At 45.8% G+C, this 25485-nt stretch overlaps 1 protein-coding gene across 7 annotated transcripts in view; it reads left to right on the top strand.

Moving 5' to 3' along the window:
* The window catches only part of LOC134339309 (uncharacterized), a 164935-nt gene that overhangs the window by 25402 nt on the left and 114048 nt on the right, over nucleotides 1-25485 (top strand). For all 7 annotated transcript variants that reach the window (XM_063035697.1, XM_063035698.1, XM_063035701.1 and 4 more), the window contains exons 6-8: nucleotides 4941-5028; nucleotides 8019-11341; nucleotides 12277-12618. In XM_063035697.1, coding sequence (XP_062891767.1) covers nucleotides 4941-5028; nucleotides 8019-11341; nucleotides 12277-12618 — 3753 coding nt within the window. The remainder of the gene's footprint in view (nucleotides 1-4940; nucleotides 5029-8018; nucleotides 11342-12276; nucleotides 12619-25485) is intronic.

The raw sequence follows: 25485 nt of genomic DNA, 5'->3' as shown, positions 1-25485 counted from the left end.
CAAGTACTCTGAGACCTCATCCTTTATAATTGACTCCAACATCTTCCCAACTACTGACATCAGACTAACTGGTCTATAATTTCCTTTATTTTGCCTCTCTCCCTTCTTTAAGAGTGGAGTGACATTTGCAATTTTCCAGTGCACCAGAACCAATCCAAAATCTAGTAATTCTTGAAAGATCCGTGCTAGTGCCTCCACAATCTCTCCAGCCACCTCTTTCAGAAACTTGGGGTGTACACCATCTGGTCCAGGTGACTTATCGGCCTTCAGACCTTTTGGTTTCCCAAGAATGTTCTCTTTAGTAATGGTAACTTCACACACTTCATGACTCTAACACCCGGAGCTTTCACCATACTGCTAGTCTCCCACAGTGAAGTCTAATGCTTATTCAGTTTGTCCACCATTTCATAATCCCCTAGTATTACCTCTCCAGCATTGCTTTCCAGCAGTCCGAAACCCACTCTCAGCTCTCTTTACACTTTATGCAACTCAAGAAACTTTTGGCATCCTCTTTAATATTATTGGCTAGCTTACTTTCGTATTCCATCTTTACCTTCTTAGTAACTTTTTTAGTTGTCTTCTGTTAATTTTTAAAAGCTTCCCAATGCTCTAATTTCCCTCTAATTTTTGTTATTTTTTATGCTCTCTCTTTGGCTTTTATGTTGGCTCACTCTTGTTGTGTCATCTTGCCTTTAGAATACTTCTTCCTCTTTGGGATGTATATATCCCGTGTCTTCTGAATTGCTTCCAGAAATTCCAGCCATTGCTGCTCTGCCATCATCCCTGCCAGTGTTCTTTCCCAATCAGTTCTGGCCAACTCCTCTCACGTGCCTCTATAATCTCCTTTACTCCACTGTGATACTGATATATCTGACTTTAGCTTCTCCTTCTCAAATTTCAGGGTGAATTTGATCGTATAATGATCACTTGCCCCTAAGGGTTCTTTTCCCTTTAAGCTCGCTAATCAGTTCCGGTTCATTGCACAACACACAGTCTGGAATAGCTGAATCCCTAGTGGGCTCAATCATGAACTGCTCCAAAAAGCCATCTCGTTGGCATTCTAGAAATTCTCCCTCTTGGAATCCAATACCTACCTGATTTTCCCAATCTACCTGCGTATTGAAATTCCCCATGACTATTGTAACATTGTTCTTTTGGCATTCATTTTCTATGTCCCATTGTAATTTGTAGACCACAAATTAGACCACATCCTTACTACTGTTTGGGGGTCTGTATACAACTCCCACCAGGGTCTTTTTACCCTTACAGTTCCTTAGCTCTATCAAAAATGATTCAACACCTTCCAACCTCTTTCTAATTATTTGATTTCATTTCTACCAACAGAGCAGTGCTGCCTCCTCTGCCTTCCTCCCTGCCCTTTTGCTACAATGTGGGAGCTGGACATTAAGCTCCCAGCTGTGATCGTCTTTCAGCCATGATTTAGTGATTTCTACGGCATCATACATGCCAATCTGTAACTGTGCTACAAGTTCATATATCTTATTCCATATACTGCGCGCTTTCAAATATACACCTTCAGTCCTGTATTCACCCTTTTCGATTTTGTCCACCTTTTGCTTTGCAACTCATCCTGTTGACTGCAATTTTGCCCTATCAACAGCCTCTCCTCACTACACATTGCCTCTGTTTGTAAACCGAGAACCTCATCTTTGATACTATCACTCTGATTCCCATCCCCCTGCCAAATTAGTTTAAACCCACCTGAACAGCCCTAGCCAACTTGCCCGCAAGGATATTGGACTTCCTCTGGTTCAGGTGTAACCCATCCCTTTTGTACAGGTCATACCTGCCCCAGAAGAGATACCAATGATCCATAAATCTGAAACCCTGCCCCCTACACCAGTTACTTCGCCACGCATTCACCTGGCAAACTCTTCTATTCTTACCCTCACTGGCACATGGCCAGAGATTACTACACTTAAGATCCTGTTTCTCATCTTTCTGCCGAGCTTCCTAAAATCTCTCATCAGGACCTCCTCACCTTGTCACTATGTCATTGATGCCAATATGTACCAAGAATTCTGGCCGCTCATACTTACCATTGAGAATGCCATGGACACAATCCAAGATATCCCAGATCTTGGCGCCAGGGAGGCAACATACCATTGGGATGTCTCTATTGCACCCACAGAACCTTGTCTCTGTTTCTCTGACTAGGTAATCTCCTATCAACACTGCAGTCCTCCTCACCTCTCTGCTCTTCCAAGCCACAGCAGCAGATTAAATGCCAGAGAGCTGGTGACTGTGGCTCCCCCTCAATCTCAATGGTATCTAAAGTTATATACTTATTATTGAGAGGAATGGCCACAGGTGTTCTCTGCACTGGCTGTGCATTTCCACTCTTTCTCCTGACAGTCACCTGTCTCCTACACCCTAGGGGTGACTACCTCCCTGTAGCTCCTATAACCTCCTCATTCTCCCATATGAGATGAAAGTCTTTAATGCAGTTCCTTTATATATTCTCTCAGGAGCTGCAGTTTGGTGCACCTGGTGCAGATGTGCTTATCTGGGTGACCTTAACTGTTAAGAATATTCCAGCTGCATAGCAACAAAGGCTATGTGCACGGGGGCATTTCAGTTAATGCGCGGCCATGCACCCACGCAGCTTAGAGTGAACAGTGCTTACTTGTGTTGTAAATTGTGGTTTGTGTTTGTTTGATGTGAAATATTGTATTTTTTAACTTTCTAGTAAGATATCTTTCAAAAAATTATAATATAATAATAATTTTAATTAAAAATTGTTAGAACAAAAAAACCATGCAGTTATCAGGCCATGTAAAACTTTTCTCCTCGGAGCAATGGTTGGTCTTTGCAGCTGTTTTAAAAAAAAATAGAGGGAATGGTAATCATGGAAGTATGGGAAGGAGGAGGGTCACCAGAGGGAGATGATGGGCAGGTGAGGAAAAGGGATGGGTTAAGAGGGGTAAACATAAGGAAATCTGCAGATGCTGGAAATTCAAGCAACACACACAAAAAAGGCTGGTGAATGCAGCAGGCCAGGCAGCATCTACCTCTTCATATAGATGCTGCTTGGCCTGCTGCGTTCACCAGCATTTTTTGTGTGGGTTAAGAGGGGAGCCAGAATGGTGAATGGAAAAAAGTTGGGGGGGGCGGGGAGTGATTACTGGAAGTTAGAAAAGTTGATGTTCATGCCGTCAGGTTGGAGGCTACCTAGACAGAATATGAGGTGTTGTTCCTCCAACCTGAGAGTGGCCTCATCATGGGAGTGGGGGAGGCCATGGACCAATGTGTCAGAATGGGAAGTAGAATTACCTTGTTTGTCATTAAACCAAGATATTATATGACAAAGGGTTAACGTGGAACAGTGCAGCACGAGAACGGTCCCATCAGCTACAATATCTGCACAGAACACATTGACAAATCAATGTCTCTTTTGCCTGTACATGATCTCTATCCCTCCATCCCTTGTATATTCATGCGTCTGTCTAACAGCTAAATGCCACAATCCTATCTGCTTCCCCAACAGCACATTCCACTCTCACTTTTTAAAAAAAACTTGCCGTACACATCCCTGTAAATCTTCCCTCCCTCTCACTTTAGACATATGCCCCCTAGCGCTTGACATTTTTCCCCCTGGGGAATAGACTGTGACCACCTACCCAATCTATGCTACTCATAAGTTTACAAACTTTATCAGGTCTCCCCTCAGCCTCTGCTGCTCCAGAGAAGATGACCCAAGTTTGTTAAAACCTCATGCCCTCTAATCCGGGCAGCATCTTGGTAACCCTCTTCCATAGCCTTTCCAAAGCCTCCACATCCTTCCCATAATGGGACAACCAGAACTCACACAAGGACAGCCACTTCCCTTCAACCATTTGGTTCTTGAACCAATCGACACAACCTTAAACTCCACAGTTTAGCTACACTATGACCACTTTACACTAAAAATTAATATTCTAATTGTGTTCTTTCCTGTACATGATTGGGAGTCAAAGCTGAGTTTAGTCAGCGTTGAATGTATTGTCATATGAAGTAAATAAGGTTTTATACAGCTACGTTATGACTTTGTTACTCTTATACTCTGTGTCCTGATAAATGAAGGCAAGCACGCCATGTGCTCTCTTTACCATCCTATCTACGTGCACAGCCACTTTGAGGGAGCTGTGGATTTGGACCCCAAGATAGAATAAATAAGGAGAGAGATATCTGCTGGGGTCTTTGGCAGGTAACAAAGATTTTGGCTGATTGGCAAAAGGCTGAATGTGACCCCCAAAAAAGTGTGATGGAAGCAGATTGAATGTTCCTTTTTTTTTAAGTAAGGGTATTACACCTAAGGAGGAATATCCAGGTTGTAGGGAGGAGAAATAATTAGCATAGGTTCGATGGGCCAGAAGGAAAAAAAGAGTTAACTTAAGTTGTTGAACTCAGCGTGAGAACGGAGAACCATATGCAGAGGCAGAAGATGAGCTGCTGGTTTCCATTGGACCATAAGACACTGGAGTAGAGTTAGGACATTCAGGCCCCATCAGGTCTGCCCTGCCGTTCCAGCATGGCTGATTTATTTTACCCCTCCCCCTTTCTTTCTCCCTAAGCCTCCTGTCCCATGATCCTCTCATATCCCTTTTGCCGATCAACTGTCCAGCTCTTGGCTCCATCCCTGCCCCTCCTATCTTCTCCTATCATTTCAGATCTCCCCCTCCCACTTTCAAATCTCTTACTAGCTCATCCTTCAGTTAGTCCTGACGAAGGGTCTCGGCCAGAAACGTCGACTGTACCTCTTCCTAAAGATGCTGCCTGGCCTGCTGCGTTCACCAGCAACTCTTATGTGTGTTGATTTATTGTCCCTCTCGTTGCACTGATCATTCCAGCGGCTCTGCTCAACGTGACCTAGAGCGGCGGGTGGGTTGAGGGGTTCGGACCAAGCTTTCCCACGGACTTAACCTCATTTCTACCCGCAGAGATAAAGCAGTCTCCGGACAGCGGTGAACCAGTGACGCTTCGCTACCACCGGTATCTGAGCACCCCACAGGACGTGGAGCCGAGTCAGTAAGTGCCAATCCGCTACAGCTTCCTTGTTTCGCCTTCCCTGTTTAGCGGCATTTGTGTAAGCGAGTTATCATGTCATTCTGAACCAGAAAACCAGGAGGATGCTGCAGCGTTCCAACCGCTTTGATGTCTTTCTTCAATGGCCCTAGTGATCTCGTGAACTGGTCTAAGGGCAGTCACATTCAAACTGCCCCGAGATTCATTTTCTTGCAGGTGTTACAGGACAGAAAAAGAAATGCAACAGAATTATCAAAGAAAAACTATGCATAAGCAGACAAAGACTGACAAACAGCCAGTGGGCGAAAGAAGACAGACAGTGCAAGTAAAAGTGAGAATGAGAACTTGACCCCTTGAAAATGAGTCTGTAGGTTGTAGAATCAGTTCAGAATTGAAGTAAGTGAAGTTCGCTCTAGTTGAGGAGCCTAATGGTTGTAGGGTAATAACTGTTCCTGAACCTGCTGGTGTGCTACCAAAGGCTCCAGTACCTCCTACCCAACGGTAGTAGCAAGAAGAGAGCATGGCCTGGGTGGTGGGACCTTGTAGCAGACCTCCATGTAAATGGGCTCAGTGGTGGAGAGGGCCTTGTCTGTGTTGGACCGGTCTCTTTTCTGTTTCCTGAATTCAAACTACTTACTGTCTCTGGGTATCATTCCTCTTGCAGGAGAGTAGTGGCTGCAGGGAAGGGTTGGGTGGAAGAGGGTGTACAGGGATAAGGCAGAGAGTAATTATTTAGTCTTGATGCTTTAAGTGCTCTTAACACCGTGTGTCGGCATTATGACAAGTTGACTGTCCATTGTATGCCACCTCTCTTTGCGATTGGAAGGTTGGGACTGGTGTTGTACCACTGGAATCATTTGTTGTGTACACTCAGTGGCCACTTTATTAGGCACACCTCTAGCCAATCACGTGGCAGCAACTCAATGCATAAAAGCATGCAGGCATGGTCAAGAGATTCGGTAGTTGTTCAGCCCAAACATCAGAATGAGGAAGAAATGTGATCTCAGTGACTTTAACTGTGGAATAATTGTTGGTGCCAGACAGGGTGGCTTGAGTATCTCAAATACTGTTGATCTTCTGGAATTCTAATGCACAACAGTCTCTGGAATTTACAGAGAATGGTGTGAAAAACAAAAAAAAAGGCAACCCGTGAACGGCAGTTCCATGGGTGAAAACAACTTGTTAATGAGAGAGGTCAGGTCAGAGGAGAATGGGCAGACTAGTTCAAGCTAACAGGAGGGCAACATTAACTCAAATAACCATACATCAGCGGTCCCCAACCACCGGGCCGCAAAGCATGTGGTCACGCACTGTTGAACTTGAACATGGGGTTGCCAACTGTCCCGTATTTGCCGGGACATCCCGTATATTGGGCTAAATTGGTTTGTCCCATATGGGACCCCCCTTGTCCCGTATTTTCCCCGCTAAGGTAGAGCGTTCCTATGAAACCTTTTGTGCTGAAATGGCGTGAAGCGAAGAAGCAATTACCATTTATTTATATGGGAAAATTTTTTGAGCATTCCCAAACCCAAAAAATAACCTAACAAATCATACCAAATAACACATAAAACCAAAAATAAATAACACTAACATGGAGTAAAAGCAGGAATGATATGATAAATACACAGCCTATATAAAGTAGAAATAATGTATGTGCAGTATAGTCGGGAAGATGAAGGCAAAACCAATTTGTGGGAGAAAAATCGACACGCATGCGCACACAGGTGCCCGCACAAGGCTTTATGGTTATAGTAGTCTTTCCCAGGGTAAAGTGTCCCGGAATTTGACTGCTACTTTTGTCCCTTATTTGGGAGTGAGAAAGTTGGCAACCCTAACTGTAAAAGACATGTTGAGGTGAGTTTAACCCTACTTGAACACCCACCCCCCCCCCACCCCCGGTCGGCCGGTCCGCAAGAATATTGTCAATATTAAACCGGTCCGCGGTGCAAAAAAGGTTGAGGACCCCGGCCATACATTACAACAGTGGTGTGCAGAAGAGCGTCTCTGAATGCACAATCTGTTGAACCTGGAAGTGGATGGGCTACAGCAGCAGAAGACCTTGAACATACACGAATACACCCAGTGGCCAGTTTATTAGGAATCTCCTGTACCTAATAAAGAGGCTAACCGAGTGTATATGGAGGATTTGGATGTGAATGTAGCAGGAGCAGTTAGTACATTTGCAGACGGCACAAAAATTAGTGGGGTTTTCAATAGCGAGGGGGTTAGTCATAGGCAACAGGATGGTATTGGTCAATTGGTTGTCAGAGCAATGGAAGATGCAGCTTAGTCCTGATAAGTGTGAGGTGATGCCTTGCAGCGTGTTCCACACACCCACCACTCTCTATCTAAAAGTAATTTACCCCTGATATCCCTTCCTATGCTTTCCATCAATCACCTTAAAAGTTATGCCTTCTCATTCTTGGTCAGTACATTACGTAGTGTAAGCATTACGGAGAAAAAGAAAAAAAAACACAAAAGCAGAGATAGCATCGTAGCCTTGATCTGGCCCCCTGAGATGATCAAAATTGGATTATAGTCATTCTTCAGTGCACAAGTGTAAAGGAGAACAAAATGATCGTTCCTCCAGATCTGATGCAGCATAAATAATGCAATAAAAAAAAGATAAATATAAAAGTAATCCAGTGAAACAATGTGCAAGCAAATACTTGATGCTCCCTGCCGTTGCTCGAGGGGCTTCCCCACCCAACTCCTGCCCAAACCTTAACATTTGTTCTGGACTTCACTTAACATCTGTGATTGATGGAGGAGGGATGTAGTCTTTTCAAAGACTGAGAGTGGATTGTATTGCATGATTAATGAGTTGTGGGTGAAGCCACAATGGTGTTGCATGCTCACTGCCATTGGCCTAATGCAAAGCAAGGGGTGGGGAGAAGGTCGCACTCATCTGTTGCCTTGCTGCGGGCGCACGTACAAAATAAAGGAGAGCTGCTGTTCCCGGTAACGCTGTCTCGCTCTGTGTCTCTGCACAGGTCAAGGATGGACGAGCACTTCTCTGGGCAGTGTGTTGATGGCAGCACAGAAGCGACCAATGCCTCGGTGGCCAGCTATGCCCCAAGCCTTTGTCAAGCTGCGTCCTGGGACAGTGCAACGGCCACAAGAGTGGACGGTGTGGGAAGCCCCACCCTATCCGCAGGAGGGATCTCTGCGGGATGTGACGGTGAATCTTCGGGGGCCGGCTCGGCTCTTCAGCTAAGCAGAAGTCCTCCGGCTGTTGATGGTGACCCTCCTGTCCTCGCTGCCTTGGGCAGCCCTGAGGGGCCCAGACCAAGTGGCCAGGTGGTGCAGGCCACTGAAGGAGAAACTGAGACAACTCCACCGGCATACTCTCTGTTTGCTGAGAAGGAGAGATTTCAGGGAGGGTTTGCTGGTCAAAATGGTGATGTCCTGACTGAAGGTGCGTTGGTCCAAACAGACGTGACATTGAGTCCGTCCAGACAGGGTCAGCACAGTGGAGAAGGTCTGGAGTCACCCCCAGCCGATTGCCCTGGCCTTTTCTCACTGCAGGTTTCCATGGCGAGGGAGCCCTCCATACCACGTTCAGCCTCAATGGAGTCCTTATACAGGCCAGCAGCTAAGACATTCGGGAAGGAGAACCTGGGAGGAACGGGAGAAGATATGAGGGCAAGTTCTGACTCTGACTCCGAAGAGACATCTGAAAAGCTCCATTCACCTGTAAACGAGGAGGGAATTCCGTCCGAAGAGTCAGGAGCACCGGAGTTGGCCTCCTCATCCAATGTGTCAGCTTTAGTTGTCAGCCAAGAACCAGGTTTGAAACAGTTGGATGATTGTCCAGAAATGCCTGAAAAAGCCCAGGCAAAAGTACGGCAGGAGTGTGAGAATGAGGAGCAAGGCACTGAGGGGCAGCAAGACTGGGAGAGCCGAGAACTTGTGGTAGAATGTGATGCAACTTCTAAAGAGACGCTACCCCCAATTTCTGGTCCAGAGTCAGAAGAACCGTTAGAGCCACGAGCTAACCTCCCAGACCAGCACAAGGTCAATAAGCACCAGAACATTGGCACAGATTACCAGATGGAATGCGCCAAGCCCGTGGAGGAACAGATGGTGGCCAGTGTGTGTGATGGGGTGGAAGGTTCCCAGATGGCATCCGCTGAGGTGCCGGGGAAGGCCGGAGCCTTTGGCGAACCCGTCCAGCTTTACACCTGCACCAAGTGCAGCGTTTACTTCCAGGTCAAGGGGCACCTTCACAGGCACATGCTCGACCACTTTGATGGGCAGGGCGGTGAGGGCTCGGTGGGGGGGCCGCACCCTTTCAGCTGCCAGGAGTGCGGCTATTCCTTCTGTGAGCCGGCATCCCTCCAGTCCCACATGAGCCAGCACCAGGCGCGCAGGGTAAGCTTCATGGAGGCCATCCAGGAGCTGGCAGAGCCCCGATCAAAGGGCTCTATCCGCACCACTGGTGCCAGCCCCCCTGCCTCGCTGGGGGAGCTGGAGGGGGTACACTCCCACCCAGGAAAGCTCTGCAAGGCCCAGGCGACAGCAGGCAAAGAGCAGCAGGAGCACAGTTTGCTCCTCCAGCCGGACGTTTCTCGGGAGGTCAATGTTCCGTGTCAGCCCGGCCCCAGGCCGCCACCTCCGGCCGCTAGGGGCGACCCGCATGTGGGCAAGGACTATCCCCACACCCGCCGGGACGAGGCAGGTTGCGTGAAGCTGGGTCAGCCTCCCCTCTATCAGCGGAAGCCCGGCTGGTCCCCGGGCAGAACAGCTTGGCTACCTGCTCACCAGGGGTCTGGGGAACCACCTGGGCCCTCCGACAAATGGGAAGGCCCCCAAAGGTTTCTGCCATGCATCCCGGAGCGGGTGCTACCACCTTCCGCTGCCAAGGACCCGTGCCACTATCGGGCCAGGCAGCCCCTGCTGCAAGGCGGAATAAAGAGCACCGGTTTCAAAATGCACTCCACCATAGGCACGGCCAGGAAGGTCCGTCCGCATGTTGTCCAGTACACGTCGCCCGTGGGCCTGTGCCAGTACCCTGGGTTGCAAGAAGGTGCCAGGCCGTCCCTTCTCCTCTTGCCCGAAGAAAGTTATCATCCTCAGAAAACAGACTCCTCTGCCGACCTGCACTGGAAGGGAATGGAGGCGGGCAACGAAGTGGGCACAAATCTCGGAGGCGCCTTAACCTACAGGAAAGTAGTAATTGACCACTTCTTGCCCAGGACGAGTGGCAGTGGCCCTGCAGCCCACAAGGCTTTGGAGGCAGGAGACGCGGAAGCAGCAGTGGGAGGTAGAGCCTGTCACGTTCCGGCAGAGCCTTGGCCGGAGGATTCCGAGCAGAAGGCGTCAGGGTCAGCGGGGCTCGCTGGCGGTGCACGAAGCCCTCGCGCGAGAAAGAGAAGGAAATCTGGAGAGCCGTCTGCAGCTTCCTGCAGGCCCAGGGTGGTGAAGAGGCGCACGAAGGAGATGCTGGCAGCCGTCAACATTCCCTCAGACCTCCCTGTCGACCAACGGCAGCAGCTGATGAGGATGACACCATTAATATTGCTGGAGAAAATAGACAACCAGTCAGAAAGCAAATCTGCTTCGGATGACCAGGGGCTGGAACCCAATTTAGAACCATTAGGCATCTGTCTAGAGAATGAACTTGCAAATGGTCTTTCACAGGAGCCAACAGAAACGCATTTGGTTCACAAACCTACAGATGTCTTTTCTCAGCTTGAACCCATGGACACCCAATCACACTGTAAACCTGCCAACAACCACTCGCAACCCAAGTCCATTGAAACCCATTCGTATGACTCAGCAGAAGACCAGTCACCATGTAAATCCTTAAACAGCCACCCACAGCACAAGTCTTTAGAGACCCATTCACATGAACCCATAGAAATCCATTCACTTTACAACCCCGCTAATAGTCATTCACTGCAAGAGAAAATGCTTTCACGTTGTGAATCTGTCTGCAGCCATTCACAGCCTGATGTCTTGAGCAACTGTTCCCAGTCCCACCCCTTCTCTGAAGAGAGAGAATTGGATTCTTCTTTGGAGGTGCAAGCTGACAGGGCAATCTTCTGGGAAGTACCCAGTGAAGATATGACAATAGATCTGATGAAAAAATCGAAAGATCTCTTGAGCCGGAACTTATTACGGATGTTCCCACTGGAAGAGAGAGAATGCCCCTACTGTCCAGATAAATTCCACACCGGGATTGGCCTGGCCAATCATGTGCGAGGACACCTCAAACGGGTTGGCATTAGCTACAACACACGCCATTTTGTTAGTGCAGAAGAAGTCACCGCTATCGAAAAGCAATTCTCGTTACAGAAGCTGAAGAGGAAAGGTAACTTCACTTGCATGTACTATGCATTGACCAGATTGTTGTGTGTGCTGGTTGTGACCTACACGCAGCTGCCACGTTTGTAAATGTGTGCGTAGTTTAGTATTTAGATTAACGAGTCCCTCATTCAGGCTGTAGCTCCAGTGAGCCCTGTGGTACGTGAAAAGAGGCAGACGACTATCATTGCCCACTCCGCCTTCCCAAGTGAATTCTGTAGATGAGCAACACACCCACACAAAGTGCTGGAGGATCTAGTAGGTCAGGCAGCATCAATGGACAGGAGTAAGCAGGCAATGCTGCCTGACCTGCTGAGTTCCTCCAGCAGTTTGTGCTGGGTTCCAAGTTATACGTTCCCAGTGATGTTCAGCCTTGTACACTGAACTTGGGAAATATTCCTTGTAGTGTATGCCTTGGAAATATTCCACATTCCTTGTAATCTTTGGTTAACAGGAATCTGCTTATCTCAGTTTTAAGGTGGATTGTTAACCTCCCTCCCCAATTTTTGCTAAAGATTTCTGCGGCCTATGCATCTCCAGTGTTATCCAACAACACCGCTGAAAGATCTGATTTAATTTTTTAGAGTTTACCATCTCTCTTGTGTGATTTAATCTTCTGGAATCCAGCTGCAATTCCAGTAGATGGTCACTGCACTCTCTCCAATGAGAAGTCCTTCCCAAGGCGTGTGCCCAGAAGTGAACACAGAAGCCCGGGTGTGCTCTGCACATGCCGTGGAACATTTCTATCAGAATTACTGCTGAGTAGTCCAGAGAGCTGGGGAGTTGTTTTACTGGGATCAGTTAGGACACAGAATGTACAGCTGAGGATTTGGGAAAGTTGTCAGGGCAAGCGCGTGTGGGGGAGTTTACTTGGGTTTGGTCATGTAGGAAAAATTTTTTCGCTGTGAGGGGTAATTTTGCTCCACTGTTCCCCTTTCTTAGCCCTTAAATTCCGTGGTGGTGTCGTGGAAAAGTGCAACCTGTGTGGTGCCAGTTTCGATTCCCGGGCAGGCATGTCAAGCCACGCGCGCGCTCACCTGCGGGAGCTGGGCGTGATGACCTGGAGTGCGACCAGCTCCCCCATTGACCTACTGAACGAGCTCCTTCAGGACCAGGCCCCTCCCAGCCAGACTGACGGCCAGCCCGTCCCAGACAGTGCCTCTGCAGGAACCCCCACCCACGGGCCAGGAGCCATGGCGGGGGGGTCAGAGGCTCCGAGCCCTCGCCCGCTGGGTAAACCCTTCGCATCCATCAACTGCAGTTCACCACCGCCAAGAAACAAGGGTGAGTTGTACAGTAAACATCGTGTCTGTGTGAAAAATTGTAAACTCTTCTTGTGTATTGTTACCATGGCTATTGCTCCAATATCACTCATCTCTTCCAGGAACACACATGCTCAATTTAGTCTCATAATTAGCCTTGTGGGAATAAATGATTGTTGTGCCAAGATTTATGTCATTAAGCTGGAAACAGTGCAAAGAAAGTTTACAACGATGCTGCCAGGACTTGAGAGGCTTGAGTATTAATGAGAGGTTGGGCTAGCTGGTACGCCGCGCCAAACCAGACGGTAATGACTGACATGAGGATGCGCTCTCTGACGGCATTGTAGGTTGCCCCAGCATGGTCCGGGGAAGATGGAGTTTAATCAACTGTCTCGAGAGTACATCCTGTGCTGAGACTTTTTGTTACTGAGGCAGATATGGTTCTCCCACATGAGGCTGCGTGCAGAGATGATGCCTAGGAGCCCGAAATTTAGACTGTGCTAGTTGTTGGTAATGAGTGGGTGGAGAGGAAACACATTTCTCCTGACGTGAATATGCATCTTCGTGGTTTTGAGGGCATTCAGCCATGAGTTGTGGTTACACGTGGACACAAGCCTGTTTACTTTTTCGCCCATCGGAAGGCCAGCTCTGAGGACAAAGGTTAAGTCAGTGGTCAAGAGAAAGGCAAATAGAGCAAAATGTGGTGAAATGTAAACTTGCTTTAAAATAGATTGCTACACTCAGTGGCCACTTTATTAGTTACAGGAGTGTAACTAATAAAGTGGCCACAGGAGTTGAACGCAGTCTGATCTGCTCTGCTGCTGTAGCCTATCCACTCAAAGGTTTGACGTATTGCACATTCAGAGGTGCTCTTAGACCATAAGACATAGAGCAGAATTAGGCCATTCAGCCCATCGAGTCTGCTCCACCATTCCATCATGACTGATCCCGGATCCCATTCAACCCCATACACCTGCCTTCTCTCCACATCCTTTAACCGATCAGGAAACTACAGCTTCCGCCCTAAATGCACCCAAGGACTTGTCCTCCACCGCAGTCCGTGGCAGAGCATTCCACAGGTTCACTACTCGCTGGCTAAAAAAAATCCTCTTTACCTCTGTTCTAGAGGGTTGCCCCTCAATTTCGAGACTGTGCCCTCTAGTTCTGGATATCCCTACCATAGGAAACATCATCATCACATCCACCCTTTCTAGTCCATTTAACATTCAGTAGGTTTTAATGAGATTTCCCCTGCATCCTTCTAAATTCCAGTGAGTACAGACCCAAAGCTGCCAAATGCTCCCCATATGTTAACCCCTTCATGCCCAGAATCATCCTTGTGAACAGCCTGTGCACTCTTTCCAATGACAACACATCCTTTCTGAGATTTGGAACCCAGAACTGTTGACAGTACTCTAAGTTCTGCCTGACTAGTGCCTTATAAAGGATCAGCATTATCTCCTTGCTTTTATATCCTATTCCCCTGGAAATAAATACCAACATTGCATTTGCCTTCTTTACCACAGACTCAACCTGTAAATTAACCTTCTGGGAGTCTTGCACAAAGACTTCTAAGTCCCTCTGCACCTCTGATGTTTGAACCTTCTCCTCATTTAGATAAAAATCTGCACTATTCTTACTTTTACCATAAAGCATCATCATACGTTTCTCAACACTGCATTCCATCTGCCACTTTTTTGCCCATTCTTCCAATCTGTCTAAGTCCAGTTGCAATTACATTGCTTCCTCAGCACTACCTACCCCTCCACCTATCTTGGTATCATCTGCAAACTTTGCCACAAACCCATCAATCCCATTATCTCATCATTGATAAACAATGTGAAAAGTAGCAGTCCCTATACTGACCCCTGAGGAACACCACTGGTAACTGGCAGCCAACCAGAAAAGGCCCCTTTTATTCCCACTCGCTGCCTCCTGCCTGTCAGTCATTCCTCTATCCATGTCAGTGTCTTTCCTGTAATGCCACAGGATTTTATTGTGTTAAGCAGCCTCTTGTGTGGCACCTTATCAAATGCCTTCTGAAAATCCAAGTGAATGACATTCACTGTCTCTCCTTTGTCCACCCTGCTTGTTACTTCCTCGAAGAACTCTAACAGATTTGTCAGGCAGGATTTCCCTTCACAGAAACCATGCTGATTTTGACTTATTTTATCATTAGTCACCAAGTACCCCGAAACCTCATCCTTAATAATAGACTCCAACGCTTTCCCAACCTCTGAAGTTAGGATAACTGGCCTATAATTTTCTTTCTTTTGCCTTCCTCCCTTCTTAAAGAGTGGAGTGAAATTTGCAATCTTCCAGTCCTCCAGAACCATGCCAGAATCGAGTGATTCTTGAAAGATCATGACCAATTTGTCTGTTATCTCTTCAGTAACTTCTCCCAGGACTCTGGGATGTAGTCCATCTGGTCCAGATGTCTTATCTACCTTAAGACCTTTGAGTTTGCCTAGCACTTTTTCCTTTGTAATAGCAATGGCACTCACTCCTGCTCCCCGACACTCACGGACTTCGGGGACACTGCTAGTGTCTTCCACAGTGAAGACTGATGCAAAGTCCCCATTAAGTTCATCTGCCATTTCTTTGTCCCCCATCACTACCTCACCAGTATCATTTTCCAGTGCTCCAATATCAACTCTCACCTCCCTTTTACTCTTTATATATCTGAAAAAACTTCTAGTATCCTGCTTTACGTTATTGTCTAGATTGCCCTCATATTTCATCTTTTCCCTTCCTATAGCTTTTTTTATTTTCTTCTTGTTGGATTTTAAAAGCTTCCCAATCATCCAGCTTCTCACTCACTTTTACTACCTTGTATGCCCTTTCCTTGGCTTTATGCAGTCCCTAACTTCCCTTGACAGACACGGTTGCCTACCCCTGCCATTTGAGGACGACTTCTTTTGTGGGACGTATCTATCCTGCACCTTATGAACTATTCCCGGAAACATCTGTCATCTCTGCTCTGCAGTCATCCCTGCTAGTATCATCCTCCAGTCCACCTGGGCAAGTTCCTCTCTCATGCCTCTGTAATTCCCTTTATTCCATTGCATTACTGATACATCTGACTTGTGCTTCTCCCTCTCAAAATGCAGTGTGAATTCAATCATAGTATGATCACTGTCTCCTAAGGGTTCATTTACATTAAGCTCTCTAATAAGATCTGGGTTATTACACAACACCCAGTCTAAGATAACCTTTCCCCAAGTAGGCTCAAACACAAGCTGCTCTAAAAAGTCATCCCGTAGGCATTCAACAAATTCCCTCTCTTGCGAACCAACACCAACCTGATTTTCCCAATCCCCTTGCATATTGAAGTCCCCCATTACAATTGTGACATTACCCTTATTATATGTCTTTTCCAGCTTCCTTTGCAATCTTAACTCCACATTTTGGCTACTATTTGGAGGCCTATATATCGGGGGTCCCCAACCACCGGGCCGCAGAGCATGCGCTACCGGGCCGCGAAGAAGCGATATGATTTGGTTAGCTGCACCTTTCCTCATTCCCTGTCACGGCCACTGATCAGCCATTATGCATGCGAGGTCATGACCCGCGCGTCATCCGTGTCAGGGCGGGAAGGCGATCAACTCCTCGAGCTTGCAAATGACGACGGGCTGAAAAGTATGTCTGACATAACATCTCTGTCGACAGTTTGGATCAAAGTCAAGGCTAAATATCCTGAGATAGCCACGAAAGCACTGAAAATGTTGCTTCCATTTCCAACATTTTTCTGCGAAGCGGAGTTTTCTGCAGTGAATGCAATGAAAACTAAACTGAGGAATAGACTGGACATCAGGAACCCCCTTCGAGTATCGATGTCTCTCATCACCCCTCGATAGGACGGTGTTGTTGCAGGAAAACAAGCCCAGGGCTCCCACTGATTCAGCGATATTGGTGTGTTGCAATGATTTTATATATTCATACGGGGAAAATATGTGCTGTGCATTTAATATCCAAATATTACTTAAAATGTTATGATGCTATTGACTTATAAGTGACCTATATAACCATATAACCATATCACAATTACAGCATGGAAACAGGCGATCTCGGCCCTTCTGTTCCGTGCCGAACGCTACTCTCACCTAGTCCCGCCGACCTGCACTCAGCCCATAACCCTCCATTCCTTTCCTGTCCATATACCTATCCAATTTTTCCTTAAACGATCATATCGAACCTGCTTCTGCCACTTCTACTGGAAGTTCGTTCAAAACTTACTTCAAGCTCCCCCAATAATTGACTTATCATTATATCCATGCGAGGAAAATATGCGCTCTGCGTTTAATATTAAATTTGTTAGATAAACCTTTTTAGAAACAAAATTGAGTATATTACCCACTTATCACCTATATTCCGGTAGTGATTAACACCCACCCCCACGAACAAAATCGTCAAAAAGGATTTGCTTGGGAGGGGCGGGGGGGAGGAATCGGCAGGTCACGACGCGCATGCGCATTGGTGCCCACGCACGGCTTCATGGTCATTGTAGTCTTTTGGGTAAATAATGCATTTGACCGCTACTCTTGACTGCTATTCGTTGGCAACCCTACCCCCCGTCGGCCGGTCCGCAAGAATATTGTCAATATTAAACCGGTCCGCAGTGCCAAAAAGGTTGGGGACCCCTGCTATATATGATTCCCATAATGGTTTTTTTAACCCTTGCAGTTTCTTAACTCCACCCACAAAGATTTGACATTCTCTGACCCTGTGTCACCTCTTTCTAAAGATGTAATTCCATCTCTTACCAACAGAGCCACACCACTGCCTATGCTTTCCTGCTTGTCCTTTCAATACAAAGTATATCCTTTAATGCTAATCTCCAAACTGTGGCCTCGTTTCAGCCATGTCTCAGTGATGCCCACAACGTCTCACCAACAATCTCTATTTGTGCCACAAGTTCGTCGACCTTATTCCGAATGCTAGGCCAGCGGTCCCCAACCTTTTTTGCACCGCAGACCGGTTTAATATTGACAATATTCTTGCAGACTGGCTGACCTGGGGTGGCGGGGGGGTGTGGGTAGGGTTGCCAACGGACAAGAGTAGCAGTCAAGTACGTCGTGGTTACCCCGAGAAAGACTACCATGACCACATGACCATGAAGCCTTGCGCGGGCACCTGTGTGCGCATGCGTGTACGTGCCAATTTTTTTCTACAAATCGTTTGTGGCAATTCTGTTCGGGGGGGTGTTAATCACGATTGGAATATAGATGATAAGTGGCTAATACACTCAATTTCGTTTCTAAAAGAGTTTATCTAACGAATTTAATATTAAACACACAGCGCTATTTTCCTCGCATCAATATAGTGATAAGTCAATTATCAGGGGACAGGGGAGCTTGAAGTAAGTGTTGAACGAACTTCCAGTAGAAATGGTAGAGGCAGGTTCGATATTATCATTTAAAGAAAAATTGGATAGGTATATGGACAGGAAGGGAATGGCGGGTTATGGGCTGAATGCAGGTTGGTGGGACTAGGTGAGAGTAGCGTTTGACACGGACTAGGAGGACAGAGATGGCCTGTTTCCGTGCTGTAATTGTTATATGGTTATATGTCAATAGCATCATAACATTTTAAGTAACATTTGGATATTAAACACACAGCACATATTTTCCCCGTATGAATATATAAAATCATTGCAACACACCAATATCGCTGTATCAGTGGGAGCCCTGGGCTTGTTTTCCTGCAACAAGATGGTTCTATCGAGGGGTGATGGGAGACAGCGATACTAGTTTTCGTTGCATTCATTGCAGAGATATGTTGGAAATGGAAGCAACGTTTTCAGTGCTTTCGTGGCTATCTCAGGATATTCAGCCTTGACTGATCTGGAATGCTGACAGAGATGTTATGTCAAACATACTTTTCAGCCCACCGTCATTTGCAAGCTCGAGGAGTTGATCTCCTTCCCACGCTGACGTGGATGACGCGCGGGTTATGACCTCGCATGCATAATGGCTCAACAGTGCGTGGCAGGGAATGAGAAAAGATGCAGCTGACTCATATCGCCAAATCATATCGTTTCCTCGCAGCCTGGTACCAATTCGTGGCCTGGTGGTTGGGGATCGCTGTGCTAGGCGCATTTAAATTTAAGTACAGCGCTTTCAGTCCTGCATTCTTAGCCCTTTTGAATTTTGCGTCTGTGGAGCAACTTAACTCTTTACTTTGTCTGCATTTGTCCCCAATCCTTCCTCACTGTCATGTTACATCCATCATCTACCTGTAAACCTGCTGCCTGATCCTCAGCTCTATCATACTAGTGCCCATCCCCCTGCCATATTACTTTAAACCACTCCCAACAACTGTAGTAAACCTGCCCGCAAGAATATTGGTCCCCCTCGGATTCAAGTGCAACCTGTCCCTTTTGTACAGGTCACACTTGCCCTAGAAGAGGTCCCAATTATCCAGAAATCCGAATCCCTGACCCCCCCCTGCCAGCTCCAATTCTTCAGCCACACATTTATCTGTCACCTCATTCTATTCCCATCCTCACTGTCGCGTGACACAGGCAGCAATCCCGAGATCACTAGTTAAGTCTGCACACTGCTAAATGTGTTTGAAATGTTGCTGCAGTGGCGAAAGAATTTTCCACTTGGGATCAATAAAATATTTTTTATTATTACTATTATTATTATTACCACCGCCAGGGCTGGACTTTAGGCAGGGCTAGGCTGGGCTACAGTTCAGGGGCCAGAGCTGCAGGGGGGCCCAAATTAGGTAGCTATCATCACGGCGGACAAAAAAAAACACGAGAGTGGAGCACAGAAAAGAAAAAAGAAACAAGAAAAAGAGGAACGTGAGAAAGAAGCATTAAAAAAGACATTGAAATTGACAGAATTTTTTAGACCTGTTCTCGATGATGCAGCAGTACCATCGCTCTTGTCGCAGTCTGAGACCGGTGGGCAAACGGAGACTTGTTCAACAGCTAGTGCCAGCACCAGCGTTAGCACAGGACCACCGTCCTTTAACAGTCAGTCCATCTTCGAAACTGGCTTTAGCGACTGGAAACATGCTGCTGAGCACATAGGAGAGCATGAAAATAGCGAAAACACCACAGGAAACTGATACTGACCTACATTATACTGGCGTCTGACAGCGGAAGAAAAGATAGAGAACTGCAAAAACAGTTCGAGTCAGATTGTGTCTCCTGGACCGAGTCTGACGTATTGAGAAGATTGGTGGCGATTGTGAAGTTTTTGGTGGAGAGGAGACTGGTTATCCGAGGCTCCAGTGACATATTTGGCGGGCCTGATAACGGCAACTACATGGGCATTCTAGGGGTAATAAGTGAGTTTGACCCGTTTTTGAAGGCGCACATACAAAATCTGGAAATGCAGGATCAGGCACCCCTTCATATCTTTCACCTAAAACGTGAGGAGTTTATTGAGCTCATGAGCGATCGAGTTCTGTCAGAGATCGTCAGTGCAGTCAAAATGGCCAAATACTTTTAAAACCATATAACATTACAGCACAGGAACAGGCCTTTTGGCCCTCCTTGGCTATGCCGAACCATTTTCCTGCCTAGTCCCACTGACCTGCACCTGGTCCATATCCCTCCATACACCTCTCATCGATGTACCTGTCCATCTTTTTCTTAAATGTTAAAAGTGAGCCCGCATTTACCACTTCATCTGGCAGCTCATTCCACACTCCCACCACTCGCTGTTTGAAGAAGCCCCCCCCCATGTTCCCTTTAAACTTTTCCCCCTTCACCCTTAACCTATGTCCTTTTTTTTTCTCCCCTAGCCTCAGTGGAAAAAGTCTGCTTGCATTCGCTCTATCTATACCCATCATAATTTTATATACCTCTATCAAATCTCCCCTCATTCTTCTACGCTCCAGAGAGTAAAGTCCTAACCTATTTAACCTTTCTCTGTAACTCAGTTTCTCAAGTCCCGGCAACATCCTTGTAAACCTTCTCTGCACTCTTTCAACCTTATTAATATCCTCCCTGTAATTTGGTGACCAAAACTGTACACAATACTCCAAATTCGGCCTCACCAATGCCTTATACAACCTCACCATAACATTCCAACTCTTATACTCAATACTTTGATTTATAAAAGCCAATGTACCAAAAGCTCTCTTTACGACCCTATCTACCTGTGACACCACTTTTAGGGAATTTTGTATCTGTATTCTCAGATCCCTCTGTTCTACTGCACTCCTCAGTGCCCTACCATTTACTTTGTATGTTCTACCTTGGTTTGTCCTTCCAAAGTGCAATACCTCACACTTGTCTGTATTAAACTCCATCTGCCATTTTTCAGCCCATTTTTCCAGTTGGTCCAAATTCCTCTGCAAGCTTTGAAAACCTTCCTCACTGTCCACTACACCTCCAATCTTTGTATCATCAGCAAATTTGCTGATCCAATTTACCACATTATCATCCAGATCATTGATACAGATGACAAATAACAATGGACCCAGCACTGATCGCTGTGGCACACCACTAGTCACAGGCCTCCACTCAGAGAAGCAATCCTCCACTACCACTTTCTGGCTTCTTCCATTGAGCCAATGACTAATCCAATTTACTACCTCCCCATGTCGACCTAGCGACTGAATCTTCCTAACTAACCTCCCATGCGAGACCTTGTCAAAGGCCTTACTGAAGTCCATGTAGACAACATCCACTGCCTTTGATTTCTACTAGCATCGATTCAAGCACAGATGTTGCAAACATAGATCAGCTCACATTCATTTTACGTTATGTGTCAACTGATGGAAAATTTCTGGAGCAATTCTTACGATTTCTACCCATTGAGAGTCACATAGGGGAGACTTTATGTGAGTCTGTGCTCAAAGTTTTAGGAGAGATGAATATTGACATAAGCAACTGCAGGGGGCAGTGCTGTGACAATGCTGCAAATATGTCCGGTGCATACAAAGGCTTACAATCCCGCATCAAGGAAATCAATCCACTTGCTGAGTGGGTTCCACGTGCAGAACACACATTGAATCTCATTGGAATCAACAGTGTCAACTATTGTGTTGAAACAGCTGATTTTTTCAGCTTCATGCAGAATGCGTTCAACTTCTGCTCCAAGCCAACTTCTAGGTGGAAGTTGGTGACCGCAGGACTTCAGCCTAATGCGAACAAGCGCATTGAATCTCTGGTCTCTCTCTAATACGAGATGGGCTGCACACGCAGAAGGCACACAGGCATGGTGTGGAAATTATGCCAATATTCAAGATTCGTTAAAGAGCATTGCAGATGACATTGATCAGAATGTGGCAACTAGAAATGAAGCAAGGTCACTATACAAAAAAATGGACAAGCTTGAGATAGCCTTTCTGAGCAAATTGTGGCATTGCATTCTTCAGCACTTTGAAAGGACAAGTGTTGCATTGCAATCTGTAAATCTAGACCTGTGTGATGCTGTGGATTTGGTGAGATCACTACGGGGATTAATAGCAGGCTTGCGTGATCAATTTGATACTTTTGAGATCTAAACTAAAACTATGTCTCAAACAGTCTCACAAGTGTACAAAGACACCCAACGACAAAGAAAACGTAAAGCCTTTCTGGGTGAACCCACAACACTTGATGTTGGCTTGTCAGCCAGAGAACAATTCTCAGCTACTGTTTTTTTGGTCGTGATGGATAGCTTATTTGCGGAAATTGATTGCCGGTTTGCATCATATAATGACCCTAACAATACATTTGGCATCCTAAACAATATCCCTTCTCTCTCTGTACAAGATCTGCGCAAGAGAGCATCTGATCTCCAAAGCAGATATTCAGCTGACCTGGAGTTAGACTTTGTGGAGGAGATTGTCCATTTCAGGGAATTTGTAAGTGGCAAAGACATTTCATCCGTAACAGAGCTTTTATGCTTCCTCGGAGAAAAAAACTTGCAGGTCATCTTTCCAAATGTGAGCATTGCTTTGAAGCTTTACCTGACTGTCCCTGTCGCAAATGCAAGTGGTGAGCGATCTTTCTCCAAGCTCAAACTAGTGAAGAATAGGCTGAGATCCACAATGGGACAGGACAGGCTGAATCATCTTACCCTGATGTCACTTGAAAGTGATCTTGTTTGGAAACTGGATTTTAGTGATCTGATCAAGGACTTTGGTGCGAAGAAATTCAGAAGAACTAGGCTTTAATTTTGAAAAACAAGCATCTGACTTTGTAAATATCTAGGCTTGTGTGTCAGTGCTGTTCCTGTTTTTGTGGCAATAGGCTAATAGTTGACTGTTTACAAACCTAGTAATAAATGGTCATTACTCTGCAAGCCACAGTAACAGGTTAGTAAGTGCTAGATCTCATTTTTCAAAAAGATTGTTGGATTATTGTCAAGTTTCCTAGTTCGCCATAGTGCCATCTCTCTTGGCCTTTTTGTCTCTCATTTCCATTTTACTTTCTCAGAACCAATGTTCCCTCTAATTTTTAGTAGTCAGTGTGCGCAAAAATCTTATGTTGTGCAAATTTTTTTCCTGTGACAAAAGTATGTGCACACTGAATGCACGCATGGCACAGTTTATGTAGGTTTACAAAATACTTGACATAAAACTGCACAGAATAACAACAAAATAACACACATATTTAAGTCACACACACAAAAATTGCTGGTGAACACAGCAGGCCAGGCAGCATCTATAGGAAGAGGTACAGTTGACGTTTCAGGCCGAGACCCTTCGTCAGGACTAACTGAAAGAAGACGTGGTAAGAGATTTGAAAGCGGGAGGGGGAGAGGGAGATCGGAAATGATAGGAGAAGACAGGAGGGGGAGGGATGGAGCCAAGAGCTGGACAGATGATTGGCAAAAGGGATACGAGGCTGGAGAAGGAAGAGGATCATGGGACGGGAGGCCTAGGGAGAAAGAAAGGGCGGGGGGAAGCCCAGAGGATGGGCAAGGAGTTATAGTGAGAGGGACAGAGAGAGAAAAAAGAAAGAAAAAAAGGGGAAAGAAAAAAAATCATAATAATGATAATAATAAATAAATAAGGGATGGGGTATGAAGGGGAGGAGGGGCATTAACGGAAGTTAGAGAAGTCAATGTTCATGCCATCATGTTGGAGATATTTAACTTTTATCATATTTAAGTCACAGTTATTTTTTCTCTCTCCTGTCTTTGGCATTTACCCATTCTTTGTAAACTCTATCTCGACTAATAGAACTTCCGTGGCATTGATAGATTTTGATTCTCATTAACATATCCAAATGACATTCACCTAAACGGTTTCTCAGCTTGTTTTTGAGTTGATTCATTAGGCTAAAACCTCGCTCACAGTCCGCACTAGACGCAAGAAAGGTTCCCCCAATGTCCATCAACTGTGCAAGGTCGCAAAACTGTTCACTTTGAAGTACAGATGCCACCATTTGAGAAAAGTTTGAAATCGGTTTGGATTTAATTTTTTCTTGCACGGAAAATTTCAAATCAGTAAACTGTCTAACTATTACAATATTTTCAGCTAGAAAATCATGATATTTTAGACATAAGGCATTAACTTGTTCATCGCCAAATGTGAAGTCACAATCTGCAATTGCGGAGAAATCAAAAGCTGACCATTCTTCTACCTCAACTTTGATCTCCTCTGAGTTCAATCGTTTTCGTTTTCGCTCGTCTGCACTCAACCGTAACATGCGTAGCGGATAATGATGGGTTCTGTTGCCTGAGCTTTTGTACACCATCCAAATGCAATTTACTTGCCAAATGACGCTTCAAAAAGTCAAGTTTCCAAATATCATCCCACTTCTTTCCACTAGCAAATTCTCCAGCAACTTCCGCATCACGACAATACAAACATAACTCCAGTTTCCGAATCATACATAAATATTTCTCGTAGCTGAATGTCCATGACCTCATGAGCTTTCGGTGTAACAGTTTCTACTATTTTGTTAAGCCATTTAACTTTAAACAAATTTGCAGTTCTTTTGCGCTTCACGCCCTTCACTTCTTTTGAATTCGACATAGTGAATCAATATTTTTTCCAATAAAAACTTAGTAAGCTATCTACAGGATTTGAAACAGATCTTTGTAAACTTTACGATATGAACACTGTCCACCAAACATGGCTGCCGCCGTGATGCAGCTGTACAAACCGGAACAGGAAAGGTGAGGTGACGTAAATTAGTGACGTGCATTGTGGTATTTGAAAAACCGACTAACTAGTTAACAGAAACAGTTAGCTAAAAGATGTATAATTATTAACTACTACATTATTTTAGGTAACTAACCTTTTGTGCGCACATTCATTTCCTTTGTGCGCTGGTTGTAAAACGTGTGTGCGCACGCACACGCGCACAGCTTAGAGGAAACTATGCTCAGAACACACGGTTGAGAAAAATACCTAGATAAGAATGCTTTGGCATTGTTCGAGAAATAAGGCCTATGGTATGTGCAGCACTAGCTAAATAAAGATTTAAGATTGGGTACATCATACTTCGTCTCCCTCATAACTCTACTAAGCCAAATAAGCCTAGGTCAATTTTTGAGTGCTCTAGATGCTGTCCTTCAAACTAAGAATTTGTGTTACTTTCTGTCCTCCGTCATAAGGCCTGTAAGTTAGACCAGTATGACCTTTGCTCTTGTTCTTGCCTTTTTTTTGCTTGGTACAGCAGCATTTTACAATGTTGGCAGGGGCCCAGGCCCCACTAAATCTGGCCCTGACCACTGCCACCCTCGAGTTCCTGCTTTTCAGTTTCCCTCCTAACTCCTTGTATTCTGTTTTCAGGACCTCCTCCCTTTTCCTAACTATGTCGTTGGTACCAATATGTACCACGATTTCTGGCCGCTCACCCTCCCTTTTCAGGATATTGCAAACGCGTTCAGAAAAATCATGGACCCTGCACATCACGTTGTTAACACGTGGTTATTTGAGTTACTGTCACCTTTCTGTCAGCTCAAACCAGTCTGGCTATTTTCCT

This window comes from Mobula hypostoma, chromosome 29, assembly GCF_963921235.1.
Source record: "Mobula hypostoma chromosome 29, sMobHyp1.1, whole genome shotgun sequence".
Taxonomy (NCBI): domain Eukaryota; kingdom Metazoa; phylum Chordata; class Chondrichthyes; order Myliobatiformes; family Myliobatidae; genus Mobula; species Mobula hypostoma.
The sequence above is the reverse complement of the archived record's forward strand: the minus strand, read 5'-3'. Positions and strand labels throughout refer to the sequence as shown.